Source organism: Megalobrama amblycephala, linkage group LG16 (assembly GCF_018812025.1).
Source record: "Megalobrama amblycephala isolate DHTTF-2021 linkage group LG16, ASM1881202v1, whole genome shotgun sequence".
NCBI lineage: Eukaryota > Metazoa > Chordata > Actinopteri > Cypriniformes > Xenocyprididae > Megalobrama > Megalobrama amblycephala.
The window spans coordinates 27898410-27926207 of NC_063059.1; the positions used below are offsets into that span (position 1 = coordinate 27898410).

General features: G+C 37.2%; 1 protein-coding gene across 10 annotated transcripts; it reads left to right on the top strand.

Moving 5' to 3' along the window:
• The first annotated feature begins 1102 nt into the window (after nt 1–1102).
• On the top strand, nt 1103–27533 carry usp2a (ubiquitin specific peptidase 2a). 10 transcript variants are annotated; one of them, XM_048160345.1, is made up of 15 exons: nt 1103–1308; nt 4168–4255; nt 8460–8524; nt 9320–10019; nt 20312–20362; nt 21251–21374; nt 21477–21588; nt 22653–22763; nt 22856–22920; nt 23113–23216; nt 23315–23395; nt 23483–23561; nt 23757–23864; nt 24340–24460; nt 26427–27533. In XM_048160345.1, the coding sequence occupies exons 4-15, from the start codon at nt 9366–9368 to the stop codon at nt 26500–26502; spliced, it is 1686 nt and encodes a 561-aa protein (XP_048016302.1). In that variant the 5' UTR covers nt 1103–1308; nt 4168–4255; nt 8460–8524; nt 9320–9365; the 3' UTR covers nt 26503–27533. The 10 variants fall into 10 exon arrangements, with proteins under 10 accessions (XP_048016302.1, XP_048016298.1, XP_048016303.1 ...); XM_048160346.1 differs by lacking the exon at nt 1103–1308 and adding an exon at nt 3702–3825; XM_048160347.1 differs by lacking the exon at nt 1103–1308 and adding an exon at nt 3784–3899.
• Nucleotides 27534–27798: the final 265 nt, after the last annotated feature.

Genomic DNA, 27798 nt, shown 5'->3' on the forward strand with positions numbered 1-27798 from the left:
TGCTGTTAACAAGCATAATCACTGAAGAGAAACACAATAACTACAAAGGACTTCCAGCCACAGCCTTAGATAAAATCAAATGAAGATAAAACTGAAGATTAAATTAAACAACTCCACAAACAGCATATTATCTCATTAACTTTAACTCTGCTTCAGTTTAATTTTAACTCTATGTAGAGAGGGACCATATGTTCTCTGAGCAGAGTTATGTAGGGGGAGATCTATTAATGTTTAATGTTCTATTATTTTCGAATTAATTTTCTGGTATGTCTGAGTTTTTGGGGTTACCATTGTGCTGAAAAGTAGAGCCTGTGGTTAGGTTAATGATTGACCAAACATCATTAAGATTTGAAAATATGAGACATGTAATGTATTATAATGTAAATAATTTTTAAAAATATAAGATATGTATTACATAATATATTTCTCTATATATGTGTGTTTTTACTGCATACTGCAATACATTACATATGCAGTACCATATCTGATCACATATACATCTATATATTATGAAGTGTATTACTGAATATAAAATTACATACATTATGATATATTAGTAAATAAATATACTGTCACATATATAAAAAGTGGCAATTCCTTATATTCTATATATTAACACAATATATTATTTTGTATAAATCATTTAATGTGCTTTATAAGTACTAATAAACCGTAATATGCATGCTAATAATAAGCAAGTAGTTAGTAGCGAGAAATGCACCCTAAACTAAAGTGTTAACTAAAAAAAACTAAATATTTTAGTGTTTAGCATATCACTTTAGCATTCTTGTTCAGTATTGGTTCGAAAATGTAAATAGACTATATTATATTCTGTGTATATCATTCTGCCTAACATCATCTTTTGCGTTCCGCGGGAGAAATACAGTCATACAGGTTTAGAACAACATGAGGATGAGTAAATGATGACAGAGTTTTCATTTTTGTTGTTTCATCAAGCACTACTACTGATCTCAAAAGTGTTTATTCCCGTCGCCATGGTGACCGTGTGGGCGGTGGCATTGAGTTGACGTTCGAGAGCAGACCAACCAATCAGCTGAAAGAAAAGCTCGCCAACGTCACCGTTGAGTGAAAGACCGTTTTTTTACTAGAAGTCAAGAGCTTGGAATGTTACAAGGATAGAAACAACAAAAATGTCTCCGTTATTATTTGTGCTGTCTTGAAGAGCATCAGTGAACTACCGTGTATCGGCTGGAAGAGTTTAAAGTGGCTTGCGTGGAGGGCTCACTTACGGTGGGCTCTCCCTTAAAGGAGCGGGTAGGGGAGAGGAGGATGGTCTCGCTCACTCCGGTGAGTAATGCTATGAATGCTCGCACTGCACATTCTTGCTTTGCCGTTCCCACTAATTTACTGGTCCGATTTGGAAGCTTCCAGACGTTTCACTAATTACATAACATCGGCCGGCGAGTTGTGCTGCGAATAAATGTGAGGAATTACACTGTTCTGCAGTGGTAAATCTCGAGTTGTTGGGTCTTTATTTCTCCAGTCCCGCAGATTTAATGTATTCAAATGCATGGAAAGCCTTTTTGTGTTCGATAAATGTGATAAACGTTAAGTATCGTGTAATTGTATGTCAGTCGGGTGCAGTCTCTCTCTTCTTTTTAAGCAAATATAAATATACACTTGATATTTATTCAAAGTGCTCATGTTTTCGTGCTTTCTTTTATCTAGTAACGTTACTTGGTAAAGTTTAGTGATGTAACGCTGTACACTGCAGCCATCAGCGCGCACTCCATCACGTGACACGCTGCTCTAGTACGAGAGACTGGGCAGTGTGTAACATACTAACTCAGTGTTTTATTAAACCTTGATTTTTCCCTCATTTGTCTGCTTCTAACTAAATTTGTTTATAAATCTACAACTTAATAAACTGTGTAAATTAGTGTCATACAACTTATGTAGGCTAACTAACACACAACCAGGAGTAGTAAAAAAAAAAAAAATGTCAACGTTTCAATATTTGAATGTGAATTTATTTTACTTCTTCAAAATCTTATTTATTTATTTATTTTTTGTAAACATAGGATTGATCAAAGATTAAACAAAAAGGATAGTAAATATGCTGACATTTGCCACAATTATGAGATTTATAAATCCTTAATATTTTTCTCACAGATAAGGAGGTTAAAGGGTTAGTTCACCAAAAAATGAAAAATAATATCATTTATTACTCATCCCTCATGTCGTTCTACACCCGTAAGACCTTCGTTCATCTTTGAAACACAAATTAAGATATTTTTGATGAAATCCGATGGCTCAGTGAGGCCTCTATAGCCAGCAATACCATTGAAACTTTCAAGATCCATAAAGGTACTAAAACACATATTTAAATAAGTTCATGTGAGTTCAGTGGTTCTACCTTAATATTATAAAGCGATGATGAGAATACTTTTTGTGCGCCAAAAAAACTAAATAACGACTTTTCAACAATATAGTGATGGGCCGATTTCAGAACACTGCTTTGGAGCTTTACGAATCGGATCAGTGATTCAGCGCACCAAAGTCATGTGATTTCAACAGTTTAGCCGTTTGATTGGAGATCCGAATTACTGAATCGATTCATAAAGCTCCGAAGCAGTGTTTTGATATCGGCCCATCACTATATTGTTGAAAAGTCGTTATTTTGTTTTTTGGCGCACAAAATGTATTCTCATCATCGCTTTATAATATTAAGGTAGAACCACTGAACTCACATGAACTGATTTAAAAATGTTTTTAGTACCTTTATGGATCTTGAGGTTTACAATGGCATTGCTGTCTATAGAGGCCTCACTGAGCCATCGGATTTCATCAAAAATATCTTAATTTGTGTTCCGAAGATGAACAAGGTCTTACGGGTGTAGAACGACATGAGGGTGAGTCATAAATGAAATTATTTTCATTTTTGGGTGAACTAACCCTTTAAACTGATGGTGTTACAGCTCATTACTCCGATCTCCCCCATTAAACTCCATGTCAGACTTGTTCAAAGCCACAATTTCAACAGTATTTTTCTTAAAACTTACAGGTAGCCTAAATGATAATCTTGTTGAGTTACATAAGATATCAAACCTAAGTATGGTTTGTATGTATGGTTAGTAGTGTTACAGTAAGTCATGGGTGTTGGTGGTTACTTTTAAAGTTTACAATCTCCCATAATTACTGAACTATTAAACTCTTCCATTATTACTTAAATCTTACACTCCCATATTTATCCTGACAGGCTTTTCTTGACCTTTGCCATGTCTGTTACTCTATTTTTGACTTATAAAGCCCAGTTAAACAAGCCATAGACATTTTGAGTTGAAAAGAACTGTCATATTAGCCTACCTGTTTCCCAGTGCTATACCTAATTTAAGTATGACGATAATTTAAGATCTAGCATTTTTAATTTAATATAACTATATAAATACAATATAAAAAATAAATATAAACAAAAACATTTAATTATTTTAATATAAAATGTTATATTAATTTTTTTATATAGATATAAAATATTTTATTTATTATTAAAGAAATTATTTAAAAAATAATCATAAAATTATTGAATATGTTTATATAAGTGCATTTAACTATATGTAATTATAATAATAATACTGTAAAACCAATCCTGCCCATAAAAAGTCTTAATGTGATTCCTTTAAGTACAAATTGGAATGCAGGAGTGTTGAATGACCCACGGAGGTCATAGGCAATTGCTATATTTACCAGCTCAGTAATATGATCTCTAGCATTCTGGATCACTGTGCTCATGCAATCCCTCCCTGGTCCTCTCACTCTGGGGCTACAGCCTTTTAAGCAACACACTGTCCATGGAAAATGCTACCGGTGAGCCTCTTCTCAAATTTACTCACTCTTTTCTTTAACTTTAAGCTGTTTAGACTGGATACCAGTGCTATGAGGTCTGTGGGGGAGAGCGCATGACATTCTCAATCATAATTTATTATATTCTCTATTGTTAGCCGTTCAGCCTAACCAGGATCTGGATTGTAATGGAAGTCTGGCATTTAAACTGATGGCTGGAAATACTGAATGTTAGTTAACTTAGTTTTAAAAGAGGCTCTCATTTATAGAAAATATATGAACATATATATGCTTTTATATTTCTTGTGTATTAATCTTGTCTTGGCCAAATATTCCTAAACTCTGTGTTTTTTGTTGTCTTTTTAGGTTTGAGCAATGAACAGTGTATGTAAGGAATAATGAACCACCACCTCTGTTTTTCCGTCCGCTAGAACCAAGAACGGCTCTACTTACAGTAGGTACCCCTGAACCTAACACCCACCTGCTAGCGGAGCGCACTCTGCACACATGATACCGAAAGAGAGCCGTGACACTTAAAAACAACATTCAGGGTTGCAGTTTGTCTCTGGAGATTTTTAGGGTGTGTTAATCCAGTGCAAGTTATTGGGTTCATCCATTTGAAATTGAAAAACACCAAAGCTGTTTTGTATGTCTATACACCTTAATTGCGATTATTTTAGTTTACACGTTAATCCCCATGTTGTCATTGTCTCGTTTTCATAGACAGTGGCCCTAATGTCAGTCCTGTTATAAAATCTGTGTTCCACATTCGATAGTCAGATTGTCTTCGCTGACTGTAAATGATGTAAAAACCTAGAATGATGTCTTTAAATTTGTAGTCTAATGTTTTCTTTTACAGAATGAATAAGCTTTGAAAACCCATGCTAGACCTGTGCATGTTTGATGTGTGGAAAGTCCTGTTTTATGACTGGATAGCTGCAGATATAAAAGGTAGATTTTGAGTTTGGTTTGGCAGACTGAGTATTGTTGAGAGGCAATTGCCTTTGGTCAGATAGGGGGGTGGTTTGGGGTGGTGAGGGCTGAGGCGTCAGTTTGGCCACTGAGCTCTTATCTGCTCACATTTCAGGGTAAATATAGCTGTACCCAAGACTTTGCCTCCTCAAGTTTTCAGCATATTGTTTGTGTTGCTTACAAAAACACCTGCACGAGTTTATGAGTTACTTACTGTCACTGAAGTCATTTTTTTTAATGGCATAGTGTTTTGGTGCAATAATACGGAGGGCTTCCTGGAGACCAGTTCTAATACTGTACATATGATACTAGGGATGTTTCTACCTCAGAGTAAAAAATAAAACAGGTAATTCTGAGACTAATGTTTACATTTAAAGTCAAATTGTAGAATATTATGTCACAATTAATAGAAATAAAGTGCCAATTACCTTTTTATTTTTTTACTCTGAGGTGACTTTCATAGCTTTCCAAATGTGGAAGAGCTAAAAGTAGGTAATGTGACGTGTTAAACGTGAATGTTAAGGAGCAGTGGTGGTGTGCGTGTAATGACAGCACATCTATCAGCATGAATGCAAGTGCGGATGTCTGTCAGGCATCATGGCTGACAATTCCCCACCTGTCACATGACACTCCCACAGCTTAGTCACTGACCACTGACTAAACCTCTATTTCACACTGGACTTGACTTCCTTCATGCTAAACCAATGGTCTTTGGGAAATGTTTGTATTGTAATACTACACACACACACACACACACACACACACACACACACACACACAAAAGCCTATAGTCCAAACTTATTCTATTAAAAAGATTGTTTAATTTCTTTATAATGTTTCTTTATTATGAAAGTTTCTTTATTAATTTTTCATTCTAAATATTTCTCACAGAAGATGATGACAGGCAACTGAGCCAGCTTCTATGATTGAACTAAATATAGTTACTGTCCCGGGACATTTGCCATTATATACTTAAAACAATAATATCTTAGTCTAAACCTAAAATAATTTACTATATATCACTTATATATAGTACAAATTGTAGTTTTAATATTTGTAGTTTCTGATTTTCAAGACAAATGACAGAGGAACAGTAATTTTTTAATTTGCAACAACAATATTTTTAGACTCATAAGGAATGTTCACACATTTATTTAGAAATAGCAATGAAAATGAAACATCTTGTTCTTTTTGCATGTCTTTTATGTGTTTGTTATTTGTTGAATTCGAACAAAATACTGCTGTTATGCCCATACTACTTCTGAATAGGATGTCAGTTTCGTAAATTGTATGAACATTATGGAAATAAATGTTTCACGTCACTCAAACATAGGCTATGTGGAAATGGAAGAGTCCTTATGTGGTCACCAATGGAGCCTGGTTGGTATCTAGAAAAGTTTGGTGTTGTGCCCAAACAAATTCTTACTGAAAGCTCAATTTTTGAGATATCAGCCTAAAATTTGAAACACAACTTGATTATATTTTAGATTTTGGCTTTGATTTTCGTGCAGTTTTTAGAGTAAAACAGTTTTGTTAAATATACAGTACAGTCCAAAAGTTTGGAACCACTAAGATTTTTAATGTTTTTAAAAGAAGTTTCGTCTGCTCACCAAGGCTACATTTATTTAATTAAAAATACAGTAAAAACAGGAATATTGTGAAATATTATTACAATTTAAAATAACTGTGTACTATTTAAATATATTTGACAAAGTAATTTATTCCTGTGATGCAAAGCTGAATTTTCAGCATCGTTACTCCAGTCTTCAGTGTCACATGATCCTTCAGAAATCATTCTAATATGCTGATCTGCTGCTCAAGAAACATTTATGATTATTTTCAATGTTGAAAACAGTTGTGTACTTTTTTTTTCAGGATTCCTTGATGAATAGAAAGTTCAAAAGAACAGCATTTCTGTAGCATTATCCTCACCGTTCAAAAGTTTGGGGTCAGTAAGAATTTTTATTTTTATTTTTTTGAAAAGAAATTAAAGAAATGAATACTTTTATTCAGCAAGGATGCATTAAATCAATCAAAAGGCAGTAAAGACATTTATAATGTTACAAAAGATTAGATTTCAGATAAACACTGTTCTTTTGAACTTTCTATTCATCAAATAATCCTGAAAAAAAATATTGTACACAAATATTTTGTACAATTGTGCACATTAAAAGTTTCTTGAGCAGCAGATCAGCATATTAGAATGATTTCTGAAGGATCATGTGACACTGAAGACTGGAGTAATGATGCTGAAAATTACGTCACAGGAATAAATTACTTTGTGAAATATATTCAAATAGAAAACAGTTATTTTAAATTGTAATAATATTTCACAATATTACTGTTTTTTACTGTATTTTTAATTAAATAAATGTAGCCTTGGTGAGCAGACGAAACTTCTTTTAAAAACATTAAAAATCTTAGTGGTTCCAAACTTTTGGACTGTACTGTATATATTATATGTCAATTATAAGAAATCATATTTTTACATTTTTCATAAACTAAAACTTCAGTAACTATTTTTTATTTCACTTTCATATTTTTTCTTTATAAGGAGACCAAACTTAAGTCTGTGCTCAAAAGTATTCAAGATTTAAAATAATTTAAGTTGGGGTCTGTTCCCTAAAAATGCGAGTGACAGTTAAGGTTAAACTTTTATATTTATAATTGAATATATTCATCACAAAGTCCTAAAAAAAATATATAAAATGGTTTTCACAAAACTATCATAGTTCCAATCACCCTGATGTTGTGTTATATGCACTTTCAGGTTTAATCCCTGAAACCTGTGAAGAAGATGCCTTTGGATTTTTTTCTGTTGTCTTGTAACAATCTCGACACACAAAAACTAAAGGTCTTCTATCTCTTTTTAGACTCTTTTTTTTTTTTGTGGTATTAGTGTAGCGGTTTGAATATAAAGGTGGTTGCTCAATATCATTTGGTAGGGTTCTTGTGGCTATTGTTATTGTGGGCATAGAGAGGGAACACAATGTGAAAGCAGCGGAAAACTGTCTTAAGAGTTCTCGTCTGGTGAAAGCATGTTAGCGTCGGTCTGCCATGTGCTTTGGACTGCCTCCAGTGTGCTGCCTACCCCAGATCTACGTGTTGAATTATTGATGCGTCTGTGAACGCTGTACTCAGAGAGAGAGAGAGAGAGAGAGAGAGAGAGAGAGCACAGAGACAGATTAAAGAAATAAGAGCCATCTCACTGAACCCAACACGGACCAACAACACCAGATACTTTTATTTATTCAGACGCTGTACTGCCTTGTGAACAAGACCCCGTCTCTCCACAAGAACAAACTGTGCCACTTTAAAGGGATAGTTCACCCAGAAATGAAAATACTGTCATCATTTACTCACCCTCGAGTTGTTCCAAATATGTATGAATTTCTTTTTTCCGCTGAACACAAAAGGGTCATTTTTGGGTGAAATATCCCTTTAACACAAACGGCCCGGCTCTGGGAGCTCTCGTTTCATTCAAACTGCGGGGTCCTCAGTGCTCCACTCGGGCTGTAGCACCAAACCAGGCCTCTATAAAAACAATGGCACATTTTGTTCCGCAGCTTCATTCAGGGTCCTGTGCTAGCAGAGATGCCCCGTAGGTTGTGTAATATGCACCCCTCACAGTGTGTGTTGTGTTTAGACAAGAGTCACATGCTGCTATTCATCAAATATGTTTTCAGGATCAAGCGCACAGAACACAAGAGACCTCAGGACATGACACAGAGTCATTCAAAATTCATAACAGGTAGTGTTTATATCCTACCATTTTTGACTAAAATTGCCCAACTGAAGAGAGATCGCTCTTCCCCTAAGGCTGAAGTACACACGTAATGATACTGCCACTGAAAGTTTGTTCAAAGGGTTTTTGAACAATTTTGGAGCTTGTTGTATGTGATTAATGTCTCTTCTGTCAGCGTAGATGTCAGATGGTGCCACTTCGACAAAAGTGTTTGAACTTCTCTTACTTTCACATAGAATGCCCATAAAAATAACTATAATTATTTATACATAGCAGATATGAATGCACAAAATATCTGTGCCATTTTCAGCTGATATTAGAGCTTTTTTTTTGTTTTTTGTTTTTTGTTTTTTATCAGTATCGGCTGGTATTAGATATTAAATTGTGCATGCTAATTTCCCCTATTTTTACATTTAGATTATCTTTGCCGTCATCTTTAATGCTCAGTTAAAGTTAATCTTTAACAACACTCTTAATGTAATAGCAAATCTCGTAAATTTCATACAGTACATTATAATGTTGTGATGTCCAAATTCAAAACAATTTAAAACAATTGATTGTAGTTTTCAGTGTATTTACTTGTTTATTAGATGAATGATAAAAAATTACGAGGTCAAAAAAATAATGAAACGTATGCATGGGTGAATAGTTCACAATGGTAACATATATTCAGAAAAGGTAACATGTATTCAGAAAATAGATAGGGTGAATTTTTTTTCATTCAAGCCAAATTTAACATGAAAATAATGATGGGTGAAAAAGCCACACATTTTCTTATTCTGGTTCTCCTTTTATTCACAGAGTCCATGCGGCCAGAAATCTCTTCACCTCCGGCTGAGCTCCCAGCATGTCTCGTGTCTCCTCTACGGCGAAGCGCTATGCCGGCTCTTCTTATACCAGTCACTACAGCTCATATGGCTCCTCCCTGACCCCGTCACTGGGCTCCTACGAGAGGGACAAGCTGCCCTATAAGAGCTCCTCCTCAGGCTTCTCCTCCTCCAGCTACCTGAGCTCAAGCGCCAGCCGCTCCCGCAACTACAGCTCATCGTCCGAGCTGGACCGGGGTCGGCCTATCCCTCGCACAGATTTGCTAGCCGGCCGGCGCAGCGAGAGCCTGAGCCGCACCCCGGCAAAGGGCTATGGCTCGGGCCTTAATGGAGGCTCGGGATACAGCAGCTACAGCTACTCTCCGGCCACCACCAGCTACCTCTCCACCTCACCCGTGTCCTCCAGCATCTCCCTCAGTCGCAGGAAGTCAGTGAGTCAGAGCGATTTGACGCATGATCTGTCAGCTCTGGGCCTGAGCGAGACCTCCAGCGGCAGTGGCCTGAAGCAGTCCTACCGGAGCCGAGGCACTGACGCATCTGACTCCTACAGCAGCACTCGCTCCAGCTACAGCCTATCAAGGAGCTCCACGCAGGAGGGTCTTGGCGGAAGCGGCCTGAAGAGCAGCAGCAGCCGATTCTCCTCCAGCTGTCGTTCCACTTCACCAGTCAGAGAGGTAAGAGCATGTTACAAAAATGTTCTTGGTAAAATGACCTAAAAGTACCTATCTATTTCCATAACATACTTATGTTAGGCTTGTGTTTTTCACTGATCCTCAAATTTACATTGCACTCCTTTTTCAAGTGTCCCACAAGAGCCCTTCCCCTCAGAGAGTTTGTGCTGAAAGGCTTCAAAACTAAAACAGCTGTGTTTCAAATGTCTCTTGTGATATAAGTGAACACATCTTAGGAAGCTGCAAATGATTGATGTGGTCACATATATTTGGAATAGCATACTACCATAAAACTCTTACTACTAGTGTTTAGTGTGCAAACAAGCACAGCAAACAGCTTTTTTAATTGTTTACAATTTTTTTCAGATTTCTTTCCCCAAATCGTGTAGCCCTATTATGATGCAACGTGCTCTACTTGGCCTTTCATTTCTGTATGACAAATTAACCGAAAAGAATTTCATCTGTGATTTTCAACATCTCCTTCTTGACATGAGACATTTCTACTCAAAAATGAATTAAAGGGGACCTATAATGCCCCTTTTAAAAGATGTAATATAAGTCTTTTGTGTCCCCAGAATGTGTCTGTGAAGTTTCACCTCAAAATCTTTTATTATAGCTTGTCAAATTTGCCCCTATTTGGGTGTGAGCAAAAACACTCGTTTTTGTGTGTGTCCCTTTAAATGCAAATGAGCTCCTGTTCCCGGCCACTTTCCAGAAGAGGGCGGAGCTTTAACAGCTCGCGCTTTGGTTGCTCAATAACAACAAAGCTGGAGAATCTCACGCAGCCAAAATGTCGATTATCAATAACGGTGTTCAGCCTTACATTGTTCAAACCGTAGTCGGACACTGATGGAGAGACTCAGTAAGAAGTTACAACTTTTAGAATGCAACTGGACGTTTCTGAACGGTTAGTGGATAAATTTGTGTAGTTGCTGTGGAGTTGATTCAACTCATCGACTAGCATGTGCCGTCATGTTAATCTTTTTTGTGCAAATCCAGCATTGAATGTCTCGTTTGTGAAGCAGTCCAGCGTAAAATGACGGCATGGCAACAACACTCTACTACAACAACTCCTCCTCTTCTCTAAAACTGCCCAAACTGGCCTCGCCCCCTTTGTTGTGTGTTCCCGGGGCAGGGTTAATATAAATGTTGGGGTTTGTGATGTCACTAACCCAGGAAGAATCTCGTTGTAGTCCCTACAGTCATTAAAAAGCAATTTCTGTAAAAGAAGAAATCTTCCCTTTGCATTGAACTTTGAGCATCGTAACTTTGCAGATGTTGTTCATGCTCAAACAGCAACATTACACACTAAAGTTTAAAAAGTGAAATCATAATCAAGGACCCTTTAAAAGTGCAAAATAATACTATTTAGCAGGTCATGTGACAACAGTGCAGCATACTACTGTTTGCTTTAAAAAAATAAACAGTACACATTAGAGAGCATACTTGCACAGTATGAGGTAAATAGTATGCTAGTATGTTATTCTGAACATAACCTATGCTGCTAAATTTATAGAACCCTGCTAGATTAATAGAGCTTCTAAAGATTAATTGAAATGTCATGTCATTATGCCATGCTAAGTAAGGCGCTGTGGAATACAGTCTGTGGCTATTCTTTTAAATTAATTGCTGTTTATGTCATTAATTTAGCTAATTCTCAACAAGGGAGTCCAGGCTAAATGAGGACCGCTGAGCAGTAAGGTCTGTCTGACTTTAAAATGATTAGTCTAGACTACATTAGTTTATACATGAGTTTCAGAAACTAATCAGCTCAACAAGTGCAAGTCTGAGTGCTTTTGTCAACTTGATTTAATTGCTGCACTAATGCTTCAGATATCCAGGTCATTTATGCCTTGTTACTCCAGGCTATTTGTGGACTAATGCAAGAATTCAGTGCTTCCCTAAAGGGTTCAAGACAGTCAGACTATCACCAAGCAGACCATTATTGATTTATTACAGTTGAAATGGAGGAAAGTATTAGTTTTTTGCTTTTTTGTACTATAGGATATAGGATAAAAAGGCTTTCACTGCATTCCCAGTGTTGCCACAAGAGGTGCTATAAGGAGCATTAGTGGGAACTGTCTTTTTTTTATAGTCAGTGCTTTTCTTGCAGATTTTGCAAAATACAGAATTTAACAGTTTGCTGAGAAATTAAGTGTTCCCCCAACCTGGTCCATAAATCTGTCTGTAAAGTACATAAAACCTTTAAAGTATATATATATATATATATATATATATATATATACTTTCTTGATAAAAATTGCACTATATGAATTTGAACTTCAGTTGATTTCATTTCAACTTCCTTAAAGTTTGAATTTCAATCCTAGTTCCTGTTTAGATCAAATTCAAGATTCTTATTTAGTAATTAAATTTTTGAATATACTGTTAAAATAAAAAGACATTGTTAATTCAATTCTGACTAATGCACAACCCTGAACTTGTGGCATGGTTAAAGTTAGTAAAGCTGTTAACGTATTGTTTATTTAGGTTTATTATTATTATTGTAACAATATAGTGGGCTGGCACAGACATCTGAAGGTAATTCTATCAGCCTCTTGAGTACTGACGTTTGTAACCATCACAGTAATGCAAGAATGCACAATAGGCTTACAGGGCCTTTTTTTCTGGCCTAATATGTCCATGTACTTATCCTAGTTTATCCAAAGTATTTTTGCTGACCAAATCAGTTTTATCATTGTGAGGAAGAACACTGACTGCGTCGGGTTTACAATTGGCCCTGTCTCTGAGTACTATTAAACTATCTTGTGGTTTCCCAGCCGATGGTAGGTTAGTGTTACTGAGTCTTTGCATGGCTGGGCCAGTATTAACACAGTTTCCCCCGCCACAGTCTGTCTCTGTCCATTCAGTGGTTTTATTAATGATGCCAGTCTGTCTCAAACAGAGACACTTTTTACTTCTTAACCTCAGGAGTAAACATTTCCTGTCACGTTTTCTACTACTTACTCATTTTGCCAAGATTTTTTTATATAACAGGTCTGTTAGTATGTAGGCTGAGCCACAATATTAAGTAACCTCTTTTTTAAGCTTATTGTGTCCTGAAAACATTTCACATCTGCTTCGATGAGGCTCAAACTCCTTTTTTGCCCCCTATTTGGCACTAGGTTATTGGCAGCAGCCGTATAACTTCTGAGAAATCAGAACTTCTTATTCTCTACACATGAGGCCCTTAAAGAGGAAACCGAGTGAAGACTGAATTGTCCTTCTGAGTACAAAGTGTCTTGTGTTTAGAAAATATGTGTGGATGTGGCAGCTGAGGTTTGAGGTTTACTCGCTGCGGAATTGAATTTCACTCACTCAGTTTTAATGACCACATGTCCTCTTTTATCATGAGAGCATCCAAAATTTGTGCTGCTGTTTATAGCAAGTCACCTGCTATTTTAAAGGGTCTTCTTCACACATTTCAGCAGTTTGTATTAAATTAAACTTTAGTGGTGCCCTGATGCACATCAAGTGTTTTGGCTGAAAGCCAAGGTGGATCTCTGGCACTCATTCAAAGTGTCTAATTACACATTTCAAGAATGCATTAATCCTTCCTGTTGCCTTTACCTTTTCACCCTTGTTGTGTTCTGTGCGTGTCGAGGAAATGTTTTCATTTGCTGTTTGTTGTGTACATAGACTTAGTCATAAGACTGGAAGGGATAGAGTGATCCTTCTCCCTCTCTGAAATGACACTCCAGAAGCAAGTCAGCTAGCTTCCTGTTTCTGTATAAACACAGATGAAAACGCTCAGCATTCTGCAGTTTTCCTTACTATTAAATCAGCTTCAGTGAAATATAGCATGATTAAGACAGCCATAAAGAAAAACATTTCTGCGTCATAAAAATTAGATTCACTAAACGACATAGCACTTAACTAGAGGGCTGCTCGATTATGGCAGAAATCATAATCACGATTATTTTGGTCAATATTGACATCATGATTATTATTGGTGGGTGATATAATCAAAGTCTTATTGTGTAATTTTAGAATTTTAGATTTCACAATTTTCGATACTTCAGCAAAAACTAATACTAGGTTGAAGGATGTATAATGTCTTTCTGGGCCTTGAAAGGTACATTGTCATTGCCGCCAATGTGTGGTTCAGAAACCTCTCGGATTTAATCAAAAATATCTTAATTTGTGTTCCGAAGATGAACAAAGGTCTTAGGGGTTTGGAATGACATGAGGGTGAGTAATAAATGACAGAAATTTCATTTTTAGGTGAACTAACCCTTAAACTAATGTAAGTAAAATGTCCTCAAAATAGTTACAGAAGACAAGTAAACAGTCAGCAATACAATAAGAACAAAGAAAAGAATAACAAACACAACCGACAAATAAATACAACAGAACAAAAATACTAATTAAATAAACTTAGGTTTTCAGGAAGATGTACTAACAGTGGTATTCAGATAAGTAATGGCCTACAACAGAAACTGAATATAGTAATCAAGTGTAAAATAGCACTGCTGTATACATTAAACAGACTAATCCTCATTACAACAAAAGTTATTCATTCAAGAACAGCAAATTAATTTTTCTTTGTCCTTTGTTGTGATTAAAATAAATTACAGGCAGTAGGTTTATGCAGCTGCTGTCACTTTAAGAGCTGCATGGATCCAATATACTACACATGCCTTTCCTTTCTCAACAGTTTACATTCACTAAAGACATAGCCGACTGTGTTTATAAGGATACTCGCTAAACTGCATTTCGGTATTTTTGTGTGTAGGCTATTTGACCGTTTAGGCATGAATCCGAAGCCCACAGTATACTTTGCTTATGCGTTTTCCACCCCTTCTCGGAGCACACGCACAGAAAGCCACCTGGGGAACAGTATCTCTTTCATGGCTTAATGTCCTTTTAATAACACTGTTTAATATCAAGCACGTCCTGCAGTTTAGCAACAGTTTGTCCAAAAGGGCTGCGAGATGCATGTAGATTGTGGCCTTCAAAAGTGACTTTGTTCTCATTTAGGTAACTTTCATGTTACATTACGTGTGGTTAAAGCGTTTTCACCGTATCTGGGTTGCAGCTGATGACATTTGACCTACCATCTTATAAGCATAATGGCCTCAGTCTGGTGTTCTATTTTGGGGTTTAGTGTGTTTCATTGCCCTGTTCCAATTTCTCTGCCACTTTTACAGGCAAAGTTTAATGCTTCTCTTTAGTACTTTAGTGAGGGCGACCGCTGAGCTGAGTTGAGTATGTAGCCAAGCCCAAAAGATTAGACATATTGTCCCACTTTTTGTTGCTCTCACCATTGTTGGTAGTTGTTCTGTTTTAAATCTGATTATGTGTCCTCAGCTTGAGAATGTAGCAAATAACCAGCCTTTTTTTTTTCTCATTTTCCCCCTCTCTTTTCATGTAGCTAGGCATAACATTATATGTATATTTACAGCTATTTGTTGGTAAAGTTGTATGACAGTTTAAAGTGATAGTGAATGGCTAATCTGAGGTTCATCTTATACAAAGTTAAATCTATAAGTAAAACTCATCTATCACAAACATAGCTGATGAATAAATAATGACAGTATTGATATTGTCAATGTCAATGATACTAATGTTAAAAGTGTTCAAGCAACCTACTGTTGCTATGGTTACTTTCTCAGGCATGCGCCATTCCTGTTGTTTATGGACATCTTTTGGCAAGCTGCTACTTAAAGGGATAATTCACCCAAAAATGAAAATTCTGCCATCATTTACTCACCCTCAAGTTGTTCCAGACCTGTATGAATTTCTTTCTTCTGCTGAACACAAATATCAGTAACCAGTATGTTTTTCCCTCATACTATGGATTACCCATATTCTTCAAAATATCTTTTTTTTGTGTTCAGGAAAAGAAGAAGAAAAAATGCTCTTTATTTTACAGTACATGCATTTAGGTGTACTTAATGTGTACTTACCAAAGAAAGTACTGGGTAATATAAGGTAACTACATGGGTTAAGGTTAGGTTTATGGGTAGGGTCAGGGTTAGTACCTAGTTGTTTCCCAGTTATTGCAATTAGTAGTATGTACATGGGGAACAGGACTGTATAATAAAGTGTTACCAAACGTTTGGAACAACTTGAGCGTGAGTAAATTGATGACAGAATTTTATTTTTGGGTGAACTATTCCTTCAATGTATGCTTGCTTGTTACAAAAACATTTGAAAACCTTGATGAAACGTATATGTTTTTATGTAAAGAGAATATTAACTTTTTGAAGTCGTGTTAGCTTTAAATGAGGAGGGTAATTCAGAGCCCCACCACCAAACTGCGCACTCTGCCTGAGGTGTCTTTTCGATGTAAGGAATGTTGAAACTGATTTAGAGTGTTCCGTTTTTAGAGCTGTGAAAGGTTGTTTGAAAGTGGTACGTTTAAAATGAGTAATAGGTCCTTGACAACCACACGATTATTGTAAATCTCTGTCATTGTGCCGTGTTTAACCCGCTGCCCTCAGTGACGTCGTATTCGCTCGTCAAGCTCGTGCGCGGAGCTCGTGTGGGCGGGACTGGCACTAGTGAAAAGAAATGGACCCGCGCGCTGGCTTCAGCCTCCAGCCTGCAATCTGACAGCTTCAACTCACTGCCGTCTGTTTTCTTTGAGAACTCGTCTACTTTGACACACGTGAAGGAATTGTTCTTTGCATTCGGGAACAACTTTCTTTGCTTTTTGTATTGTGAAAAGTGCTTAAATTGTAGTGTGTTGGTCAGCGCGCGATGCTTTTTATTCGTCCCCAATGCTGCCTCGCACCGCTGTAGAGGTCGTTTCCTGATCAAGTTGCTTACCTGAATGACTTGATTAAAAAAGGACACTGGAATATTTCTTAAAATTGGTGTTTATACACCATAGAAGGATTTGATAATGCCCATCATGCGACATTCGTACACAGTTACAATACCAGAGGAGCCACCTGCGACTGCGTTCCCACTTCTAAGGCAGGACATGCGGAGGAAAAACTCTTTGTCCGGCTCCATGCTGGTCTCTACATTCGTTGGGCTTCTGATTAATCACGCCAAGGTATGAATACACGCTTCTTAGGTGTATTGTGGCAAGCAGTTTTAACATGTATTCCTTTAAACACCGTTGTATCTATTTTTATATTTATTATTAGGCCCATTTATTATTTTCACTACTACTTGTTCATAACATACCAGTAACAATTCTATTGTCACCGCTAACATATCGCACATTTTTGTCATTGAATACTGTCTGAGTTTCTTACTAGCGTGTATTGGTACCTATTCCAGGTTGAGTATCTATTCATTAGGTACTAGTGCTTATTTCTCAGTTACAGGAAGCTAACATACTAGTCCACTCAATTTGTATTTGTAAAAAGAAAATAGACCTCCCCAGTGTGTAACTAGTGGGAAAAGTAGTAGTCATCAGATTACTAGCAATAAAAATATGCATTAGTTACATAAAATAGATGAATAAAGCATGAATGAGCCTTAAAAAGTAGTTCATGATGTGATGTCATTAATATTGCACTCACCATGTCAGTAAGCTCTAAGTCATTGTAAGGGATCAGTAATGTGACAGGTCAAAGCTTGTATAATGGTAAATTAATCTTTCTTGCATTTGCTGTTGCAGTGCATTTACTTATTTTAACCACCGACTGCTGTTATGTTTATGCTGGCATGCCACTTTGGGATAAATTGATGAATCAATCTTATTTATGCTATAATACCTTACATTGAGTGTGACAGAAAGCACACACACCATTATTTCATTGAAGTGAAGCAACAGCACAATGCAAATCGGCATCAGCCTGCATTCAGTTGATGTATGACGCATGATGCGGTTCAGAATGGCCGCTCATTGTTACGTAATGAGCAGAAATCCCATTAGAGCTCACTCCTGCATCCGGCCGTGCTCTCAGTCTAACCCCGTGCTATAGAGGTCAGGACCGGCCTGGCGTACTACCGGCTTTGCCGCTGAGCCTCCATTATCTGCCTCGCGATTAGTTTCAGCCTCACGGAATGTGCTTTAATATTCATCAGGACACTTATATATTAAAGGAGCCATATATTTGGTGCCTAAATGTTATACGATAATAATGTGTCTTTTAAATGAAAGCTTTTTTTTCCTCCTTCTACACCTGCAATGATTGAACTGACTTTTTGTAAAGCCTTATTAAACAAGGCACAATAGAACAAACATGATTATCTTTATATGAGAAACATGATTGTACACGTGATTCTCTTCATGCACCTTTTGTAAGTCACTTTCCTTGGTCACCCCTTTTTGACCTGGAAGTGTATGACATGCAATATGTGATTGTAAAGGACATGGTGTACCAGCGGGGCCTTTATCATTGTTTGTTGAAACAGGACTGTCTAGATGGAGTGTTTAGTACCAGTATAACACCTAGACATGGTACATGGGACAGAACCCAGTGCTCCCACCCATATTACACACACTTGTTAAAGTCATGCAGATTCTGTCCCTTACTGTGGTGGACAAATTATGGCAAAGGAGCATGAGTTTTGAGGAAATTCAGGTCTTCGAACATTGTCAGAGTTAAAAAAGTTTTGTTTTTTAAACAGAAAAAAGTGTTTAAAGTCAGCAAACAGCTGGGAGATGTGTGGAATTCTTAGGCTGGGAGTGAGACAAAGTTGACATAAAACAAAGACGGTATAAACTCTAAACAGTACCTGACGGGTTCATCTTTAAACCAGCTACCAGAGCACTTGAACTAATATTTATGTGGGTCAGTGTATGCTGATGTCTGAAGGCAGTCAGTCTGGAAGTTTTATCTGGGCTTTTGCTCCACATTTTCCTTTCACAGCGAGCTGTTATAAAAGCAGGATTAGTCTTCCCTCACCTCTGTAATGGGGAGTACGGTGAACAGAACACCGTGACCCACTTCCACAGTCTCCGGCCACCAGAGAAATGGAGAAAAAGAGTGTTATAGAGGAGGATTTGACATCTAAAATCTCTCTGTATCCACAACATTTAAGGCAGAAACCCATATCAAGTAATTATGTTCTAATGCTTCATTAGACATGGAAATAATAAAACTGCAACTAATGCATTAAAGTTACTCACCCAATTTTTACAGCTTAGCCTTGCTGGAGCAATTTCAATAGGGACTTTCATTATGACTCTCATATCATTCGGGCTGGTGTTCTTTTAACAAGTTTCTCCAGGAATTTTGAGGCACTTTTCACATTTTGACCACGTGTTGTAAACTTACGAGAAGGTTATTAGCTGCACCACTATGCTGAGAAACAACCACAAGCTCTTTGGCAGCAACAACAGCATCATCTCATTTAACACAGCAGAGGATGTCAGCTTCTTCACAGTGAATCACCACTCCCTAAAATAAACCTACTTGACATGCAACAGGACTTGTGTTCCCCATTTGAGGTTCATATTATTGACTTCTCAGTTTTATTATAGTATAAGGTTGGACGTTGATATTTGCAGATGTTTGTAAAAATCCTGTGAGAAGATGTGGCCATCAGAGATGGCTGCTGGGATCAGTGTTGCCGTGACAATGACAAATCAGCCAATGAGCTGACATCCCGTGTGAAAGGATGCTATTTTTGGCAGTGCTGACATTACTCAGCAGAGTAGGACAAGTGAGCTGGTGAGCCTATTCCTGTGAAATGGGTGTTCAACAAGCATTTTCCATGGAAGCGTGGATTTAGATAATACCCAGTTAATGAGTTTGTTAAACATTACTGGTGTGATATATAAACTGTTTGTTCCCCAAATATTGACTGCTGTTCCCTCAGTGGCCAGGACAAATGTGGTCAGTGTGAACATCCTGGCCAGCACCGAGTAAGTTCGTCAGAGTTCCAGCACAGGGCGTATCATATTTCCCCTCCCGTGCATTGGCACGACAGAAAACAACATAGTGTCAGATTACTGGCCGGTCCACTTTAGCACTCTAGCACCTCTACCAAAACATATTATATGGAAACATGGATCTCCATTTCCTGGAACAATTGAGAGACTTGACTTAAGGTGCGGTCACATTTAACGTTGCTTTCATAATCCAGTCATTTTAATAGGAATCAATGTGATCAGCTGTTTTGCACAAGGGCGAACAATTTCCTCACTGAGATTTCGCTCATATTTAAGTCGGTGAATTTGCAACATTGACCAAAAGAAAGGTTTGATAGTGACTTCTGTGTGAATGGTGCTTAGTGCATCACAAAATTGCAAAATTTTGACTAATTTGACCAAACCAAAAGAGAATAATGTTTCAGTGCATTTTATACAGCTTACTTTAAATGTGTAACTGCTGACATCTAGCCTCTAACTTGTGCTAATGTTCTGTCTCCTCTCTGTTTTTCAGAACTCAAAGAGTGCCCAGGGCCTGGTGGGGCTTCGTAATCTGGGAAATACGGTAAGTGTTTTTTAATGGGATGTATTGACTGTTCTTAAAGGTGAAGTATGGATTTGTATTCTGTGGGACTTTTGGCTCAACCAGTGGCATGACTTTTGAGCTGGACTACCTATTTGTCCAACAGTGGGAGATGTGTTGAAGCTGCTTGTGATGCAGAAATGGCACGCTTCACCTTTAGAATGTGATAACTACAATTCCTCTGTTCACACACACTGGCAAATCAATTCAAAATATCTCCATTGAAGAGTGTAAGATCTACAGTGTTGACCAATGTCCTTATTCACACTTGTTTTCTTTTTATATCGTATATACATGCCACATACAACGCGTCCAACATGCTAGAAATAGATCAAAACTGTGAAACTAAACGGCAAGAAGCAGAAATATTTTCATATCGCTTTCACATTTCTCTGTCTATTTCCATTCGACGAGATTATTTTTCATGATGTCTCTTCACTCTCGCACTCACTTAACTTGCTTTTGCCAAGCAACAGTATGTGTACAGTCCAAAAATAAACCCTTGCACATTGCAGTCAAGTCTGCTGCTGCTATGAAACTCTAGACTATGTGTCACTTGTTTTGTAGCTACCTTTGCTTTTTCTGATTTCTGCTTAGTGAGCATGTACTGTGTCATTTTGGTAAATATTTATTAATTATGCCTAAAATATATAATAAATAGTTAATTATGTCAAAAACTAATTTTATTAAACATATTACATGTTTTATCATGCCTAATGCCACTTTGTCTATTTAGTGCTTAATTTGGGGGCTTTTAAAAATAAATAAATTTGATTAAATAATTAGTAGCCAGTCTTGTAGTTCATTTGTTTAATCGATAACCAGCCCAATATAAATATTTTCTCCTCCTTTGTCTCTTTCTCTCGCTAGTGTTTTATGAACTCCATCCTCCAGTGTCTTAGCAACACACAGAGCCTGCGAGACTACTGTCTTCACAACTCCCACCGCCGAGACCTCAACAACAACAGCCGCACAAACACTGCTCTAATGGAAGGTGAGTGTGCTCGGCATGACACGGTTCCTGCCAGTCTCACAGCGGTCAGTGCTTTCTTCTTACTGAAACCTTACTGAAAGCCTCTCTTTGTCATGAATACAGAGTTTGCCAAGCTGATCCAGACAATGTGGACTTCTTCAAGCAGTGAAGCCGTCAGCCCCTCTGAGTTCAAAACACAGATTCAGAGATACGCCCCCAGATTTGTAGGCTACAAGTAAGTCTCATCTTACATACATCTTATTCTGCTCAAAGTGGAAGCAGACCAGCACCACTCACGTTTTCTTTTTTTCTTTTTTCAGAAAATGCAAAATACTATGTGAAAATACTATCTGCCGATTTATTTTATCTGCTTTTCATATTGTACATTGTAATTTGGTGGTGCCTCAATTAACTCAATTCACGCAATTACTCACCCTCATGTCGTTCCACACCCGTAAGACCTTCGTTCCTCTTCGGAACACAAATTAAGATTTGATGAAATCCGTGAGTTTTTTTTTTCCCTCATATAAAGCAACATAATTACCATCTACAAGGTCCAGACAAGTAGTAAAGACATCATTAAAATAGTCCATGTGCTTACAGTGGTTCAACCTTAATGTTATGAAGCAACGAGAATACTTTTTGTGCGGCAAAACAATTCAACAATTTCATCTTCAGTCTTCTACGCTGTTTACGTTTTATAGACAGTGCAGGTGTCCAGGTTACGCCGGCTCAGTATTGTCCGACGCTGTTCACGTGAGCAGCATGACGGATGCGTGTGATGCTGACGCAGGAGTCAGCGTTCTGACATTGAACCCAAGAGCCTGCAGTGTCTATACAATGTAAACGAGAGAGACGAAATTGTTGAATAAAGTCGTCATTTTTGTTTTGTTTTTGCACACAAAAAGTATTCTCGTCGCTTCATAACATTAAGGTTGAACCACTGCAGTCACGTTGACTATTTTAACGGTGTCTTTACTACTTTTCTGGACCTTGAATGTGGTAATTACATTGCTTTCTGTGGTGGATAAAAAAGCCTTTTGGATTTCATCAGAAATATCTTAATTTGTGTTCTGAAGATGAACGAAGGTCTTACGGATGTGAGTAATTAATGACAGAAATTTAATTGATTTTAATATTGAATATTTATCAGGTTATTGGCCATAACATGAATATAATTACCTGATTATCAGTAACAATGTAATATCTTATTAATGTGACGTAGCTCAGTTTATTTATGTTTATCAATAGCTGGCTGTGGTTTTATAATGTATTGAGATGTTTATGTGATCTTTCCAGTCAACAGGATGCTCAGGAGTTTCTACGTTTCCTGCTAGACGGGCTGCACAATGAAGTGAACAGGGTCACTGTTCGGCCTCGGGGAAACATAGAAGACTTTGATCACTTGTCGTAAGTGTACTCTCTGTATGAGTGTGGGTAGTCCAGGATGGCATGTTGTGAGCACTATTTTGTAATTTATATGTCTTGTTAATTTTCTTTAGTGATGAGGAAAAAGGGAAAAAGATGTGGGCTAAGTACTTAGAGAGAGAAGACAGCAAAATTGTAGGTGAGTGTACACTATTATTTTATCTAATATGTATATTTTGATTTATTTCAGCATTATTTTGATTAACAAAAGTAATTTTCATAGTTTTAGTTAAAAATAACAACACTGCACTACACACAGATCAAACAGCTTTGGGTTATCGTTGTGCTCCATTGCTAAGCACAATTCTGCCGTGTCTCTGTCTGTCCTCAGATCTGTTCGTAGGCCAGCTGAAGAGCTCTTTGACCTGCAGTGAATGTGGCTATTGTTCTACTGTGTTCGATCCCTTCTGGGATCTTTCCTTACCTATCTCCAAGGTCAGTTCATTGAAGTGTACATGCACATTCAGGATTTATAATGCACACTTTGGACATTTGGAGAAATGAGTGGGTGTTAATGGTGTTCCTCTGCCTAGAAGGGCTATGGAGAAGTGAGCCTAATGGACTGCATGAGGCTCTTTACTAAAGAAGACGTGCTGGATGGGGACGAGAAGCCGGTAATTCATTTCATTCATTCCTATCGTTTTAAAAATGTGGAAATAGATATATACCGAAGCATCTAATTGTTCCATCTTTTCATCCAGACATGTTACAGATGCAAAGCCAGGAGACGATGTACAAAGAAATTTACAGTTCAGAAGTTTCCTAAAATATTAGTTCTTCGTATCCTTTTCTAATGCAATCTGATCTCGTTGTGATGTCACTGGGATGTCGTCTGTGTGTTTGTTGACAGTAATCACAGATAAGGTCAGGGTGTGTTTGTGTGTGCAGGAATGTGCTGATTGAAGCGTTCAGTGACAGGTCTCTCTGAGATTAGCAGTGTACAGTCTGTTCTCCTTAACTGCTTCACTTGTTCAGATCTGAAGCGCTTCTCAGAAGCCCGCATCAGAACCAGCAAACTGTCTACTTTTGTCAACTTCCCCATGAAAGATCTGGACCTCAGGGAGTTCGCCTCTGACAGAAGCAGTGAGTGAAGACACTTCGGTCCTAGAGTGAATGTGCAGCGACACTTGGCATAAAATGAAAATTCTGTTTAAATTCTGTATAGATCTTATTTTGCACAATTTATCCATGCATATGTTTGATTAAAAAATTGGATCTTGTCATTTTTTAGTTAAAATACCATAACTGGGTCTTCCAGTGACTCTCTGTTGAAGTATGCTGGAAATCTACAGTTATTTAGGGGCTGTTTACAGCACACCATTTTCAACTAAAAAAACAGGAAACTTTTTTAATGCGTTTTGGCAGTTCATTTACATGACAACAGCATTTTGGGGGCCTGAAAATGCAAACTTTTGAAGCTGAAAGATTTTTGGGTTGTTTATAATTATAATGCAGTATTTATATATTTTTCTAGATATTATTAGAATTTTGGTTACACAGTAAACGGTATCTGGTGTTTAATTCCACCCTGACTGTCTTAATCTTCTTCCTGTTTCAGGTAGTGCCGTGTATAACTTGTATGCAGTGTCCAATCACTCAGGCACGACTATGGGAGGCCACTACACAGCGTACTGTTGCAATCCTGAAAACGGGGAATGGTACACATATAACGACTCCAGGTACTTTCTTTACTTTCACCTCCTGCTCTTTCTTATCCTGTTGCATAACTGTGTAGAGTACCAGATAGATTTCCCAAAGGTATATAACCTCATGGTTAGCATGTCAGCAGAGCTCCATTCCACCTTCTAGCTGCTATTATTTTCCTGGATCCCATCCTCCTCCCTCGCTCCTGTTCCTTCACCTCCCACACACACATCTTCTTTCTATTGTATGGGCCAGGCTGAAAAATTGGCTGATATTTGTAATACAAATTTATTTTTTGAAAAAATAAAAACTAATATATATATATATATATATGAATTATACATTTTTAATAATGATACAATTCTAAATATTAAATGAAATATATATTGCGTCAATCTTTATCTTTTAGATCCATTATTGGTATACATGGGTCTTTAAAAAGTCTTAAACTGTCACAAATTCAGTTTGATGATATATATATATATAATAAAATATGATAAGATCTCATAGTTAAATTATGATTAACTATCGTGGATTAACTTTTATTTGAAGAAATTTGTTTAGAATAGGCTATCATATACAGTGCTTCCCACAGGTTTGAAATATACTTGCGGTGGTAGCCGGGTGAAAAATCCTCCTATTACCCACGTCACAAAAATGGTCTACTACATGTGTCAAACAACAAATAATGTGTGATTTTTAACAGTAATTTCATTTATTGAAATAAATTTTAATTACATAGCATATTACATTTAATTACATACTAATTTTATGCATTATTATGCATTGTAAATTATGCAAAATTACAGCATTTAAATGGTTCACCTTTTCCTATGTTCTCCTTGCTGTCATATAGTGTGTCTCTCTCAGTGAATGGGACACAGATTTTACTAGTAAAATTTATATAATGAATAATATATGTGTCAAATAATGTTCTTAGTGTTTTCTTCCTGTGGGGGAGACTATAATAATTTACTATGAATTAAATGGAAATCAAATTAAATACAATTTGTGTAACAAAAATACCAATAATGCCCAAAAGAAAAAGAAAAAACTTAGCGTGTGACTTTTAATTATAAACAAGCCCGAAATACACAGGTACTCTTATTTTGAAATGTCTGCAGGCTGATCTTTCAGATTCTTACAACCGTATAAAACATGTTATATAAAGGCCATAAAGTAGACATTGTAATAATTCATCAACTTGAGTTCATTAGCAATCGCTTGGCATAAATCTGCGCTTTTCATTGATTGAGAATCACTTTGAAGCAGTCTGAAGCGATGTTGCGCGAGCTTGTAGAACGCGCAACAGCGCCCCCTTGTGACTTTGCAAAATGCAGCGCCCGTGGGAATGTTAGCAGAAGTAAACAGTTCTGACGCACACATAACGAGCAGGTACAGAACGACTAGTTAATCGATCGCGGATGGTTTTATTATATTGGGCGGATATAAAAGTATAAGAGGATAAAAATAATAAAAGCAAAATTGTGTCTCCATATACTTGGGCGGCCGTTATTATACGTGGGCGGCCCGCCCAAGTAAAGTTTATGTGTGGGAAGCACTGATATTTATCTGACCTGTTTTAGTGGCATTCAGTATGGGATTTAGCTGTTCATAGATTAAGTAGTTTAATTCAAATGGATCACGTATACAGACTGGGGGGTTTAGACTAGTCGGTTGCAAAATTTTCGTTTAAACGTTTATGAAATTAGTTGTTGCGCACATCCCTAATAAATATCAATAAATATTTAACAGCAATAAGGACACGTGTATCACAACCTGAAGGTGGACATGTGTAGATTTATATTTTATACTAGTAGATTGTGTACGACAGAAAAGTTTTTCAGAAAAGTTTTGCTCATGTTCATAGTTTAGAGGCCTTGGAAATTTGCATATCATATATGATAGAGTAGGTTTTATATGGTTAAAAATTAGATTTTGAATCCCAGATTTTCAATAAAAAATTGATTGTCAACAAAATATGTCAATTTCTTCTTCCAGAGTCACGCCAATGTCAACCAGCCAAGTTCGCAGTAGTGACGCCTATGTGTTGTTCTACGAGCGAGCTGGACTCTGAGGACAGACTGTGCACAGAGATAAAGTGCAGGACTCAAGCCCCTTGGGCTGAAGACACATTACACACAATGCTGCTTCCTCTGGCCCATAATGCAGAATGAACATTGCTCTCTGCTGGCCATCGGGAGAAGTGCTCACAATGCCCTTTCACACTCCACCACTGTGTTAAAGAGGTCCTCACGCCTCTGTGTGTTTGTGTGCGAGTGTCAGGGTGGCTCTTCGTCAGGCAATAACCCAAGTGGCTCCGACTCAGACGTCTCTCTATGCACTGCAACCAAACTCTCATCCCGACGCGCCTTCCTCTTCATCAACAACGCCTCGATATTAAAAACTTTGTTTTACTTGATCTTTGTTTTTTGGATTTTCTTCATGCTTTTTTTAAGTATTTGTCCACCCTGTTAACCTGGGACATAAACCGGATTGAGACGCCCCCTAGCGGGCTGCTGAGGAGTTGCAAAAGTGCACTGTTCAGGCCTGTTCCGGTGTACCTTGTTCTTTTCATCACCTCTTCTGTTCACCCCCACCCATCATCTTTTCTGTGTATGCTTTGTTCTCTCCTCCACTCTCTCTTTCTTCTCAACTTCCTGAAGGAGTCACGGGAGTTTGTTGTGAAAGTCTGCGGTGGTGAGAGAACGGCGTGTGCCGTGACTTTTATTCAGTGTGGCTGCTACTGATCTTTGAAATGCTGTGAATGGAAATGTGGTCGGAAGGATAAGAGGATGGGAGGAGAAATGATGCTGACAGTATATGGATCCTTGATCTCATGCCATTTGAACAACATGGAAAGAATGTTTTGCAAAAGAAAATCTGTATATTTTTATAAATGATGCAATATAGAGAATGTACTATATACAGTGGTGCTGAAAATGACCCATTACTGTTGTCAGTTAATTTAACAGAGGTAAGAGAACAGCATCTATTTATGCTTACAGGTCAGGAAATAATGTGATACGAGTCACACTGTGGCAGTCAAAGTATAAATATATATAAATATATGTATGTATGAATAAATTTTAGAAGAATGAACTGTTACAATCCTCTCATGAGTTTGTGTTTTGTCTTTTTAATTCATATGACCAGCAGCTGTCTTATGAAATGAATGAAAAGGGTTTATTTTCTATTGAATATTATTATGTAAACTTTTATTTGCAATTTTTACAACCCTGTTACCAAGATTTGGGACATAAAGAAAAATGAAATTTCTGTCATTAATTACTCACCCTCATGTCATTCCCCCATAAGACCTTCGTTCATCTTCGGAACACAAATTAAGATATTTTTGATGAAATGCTAAAGG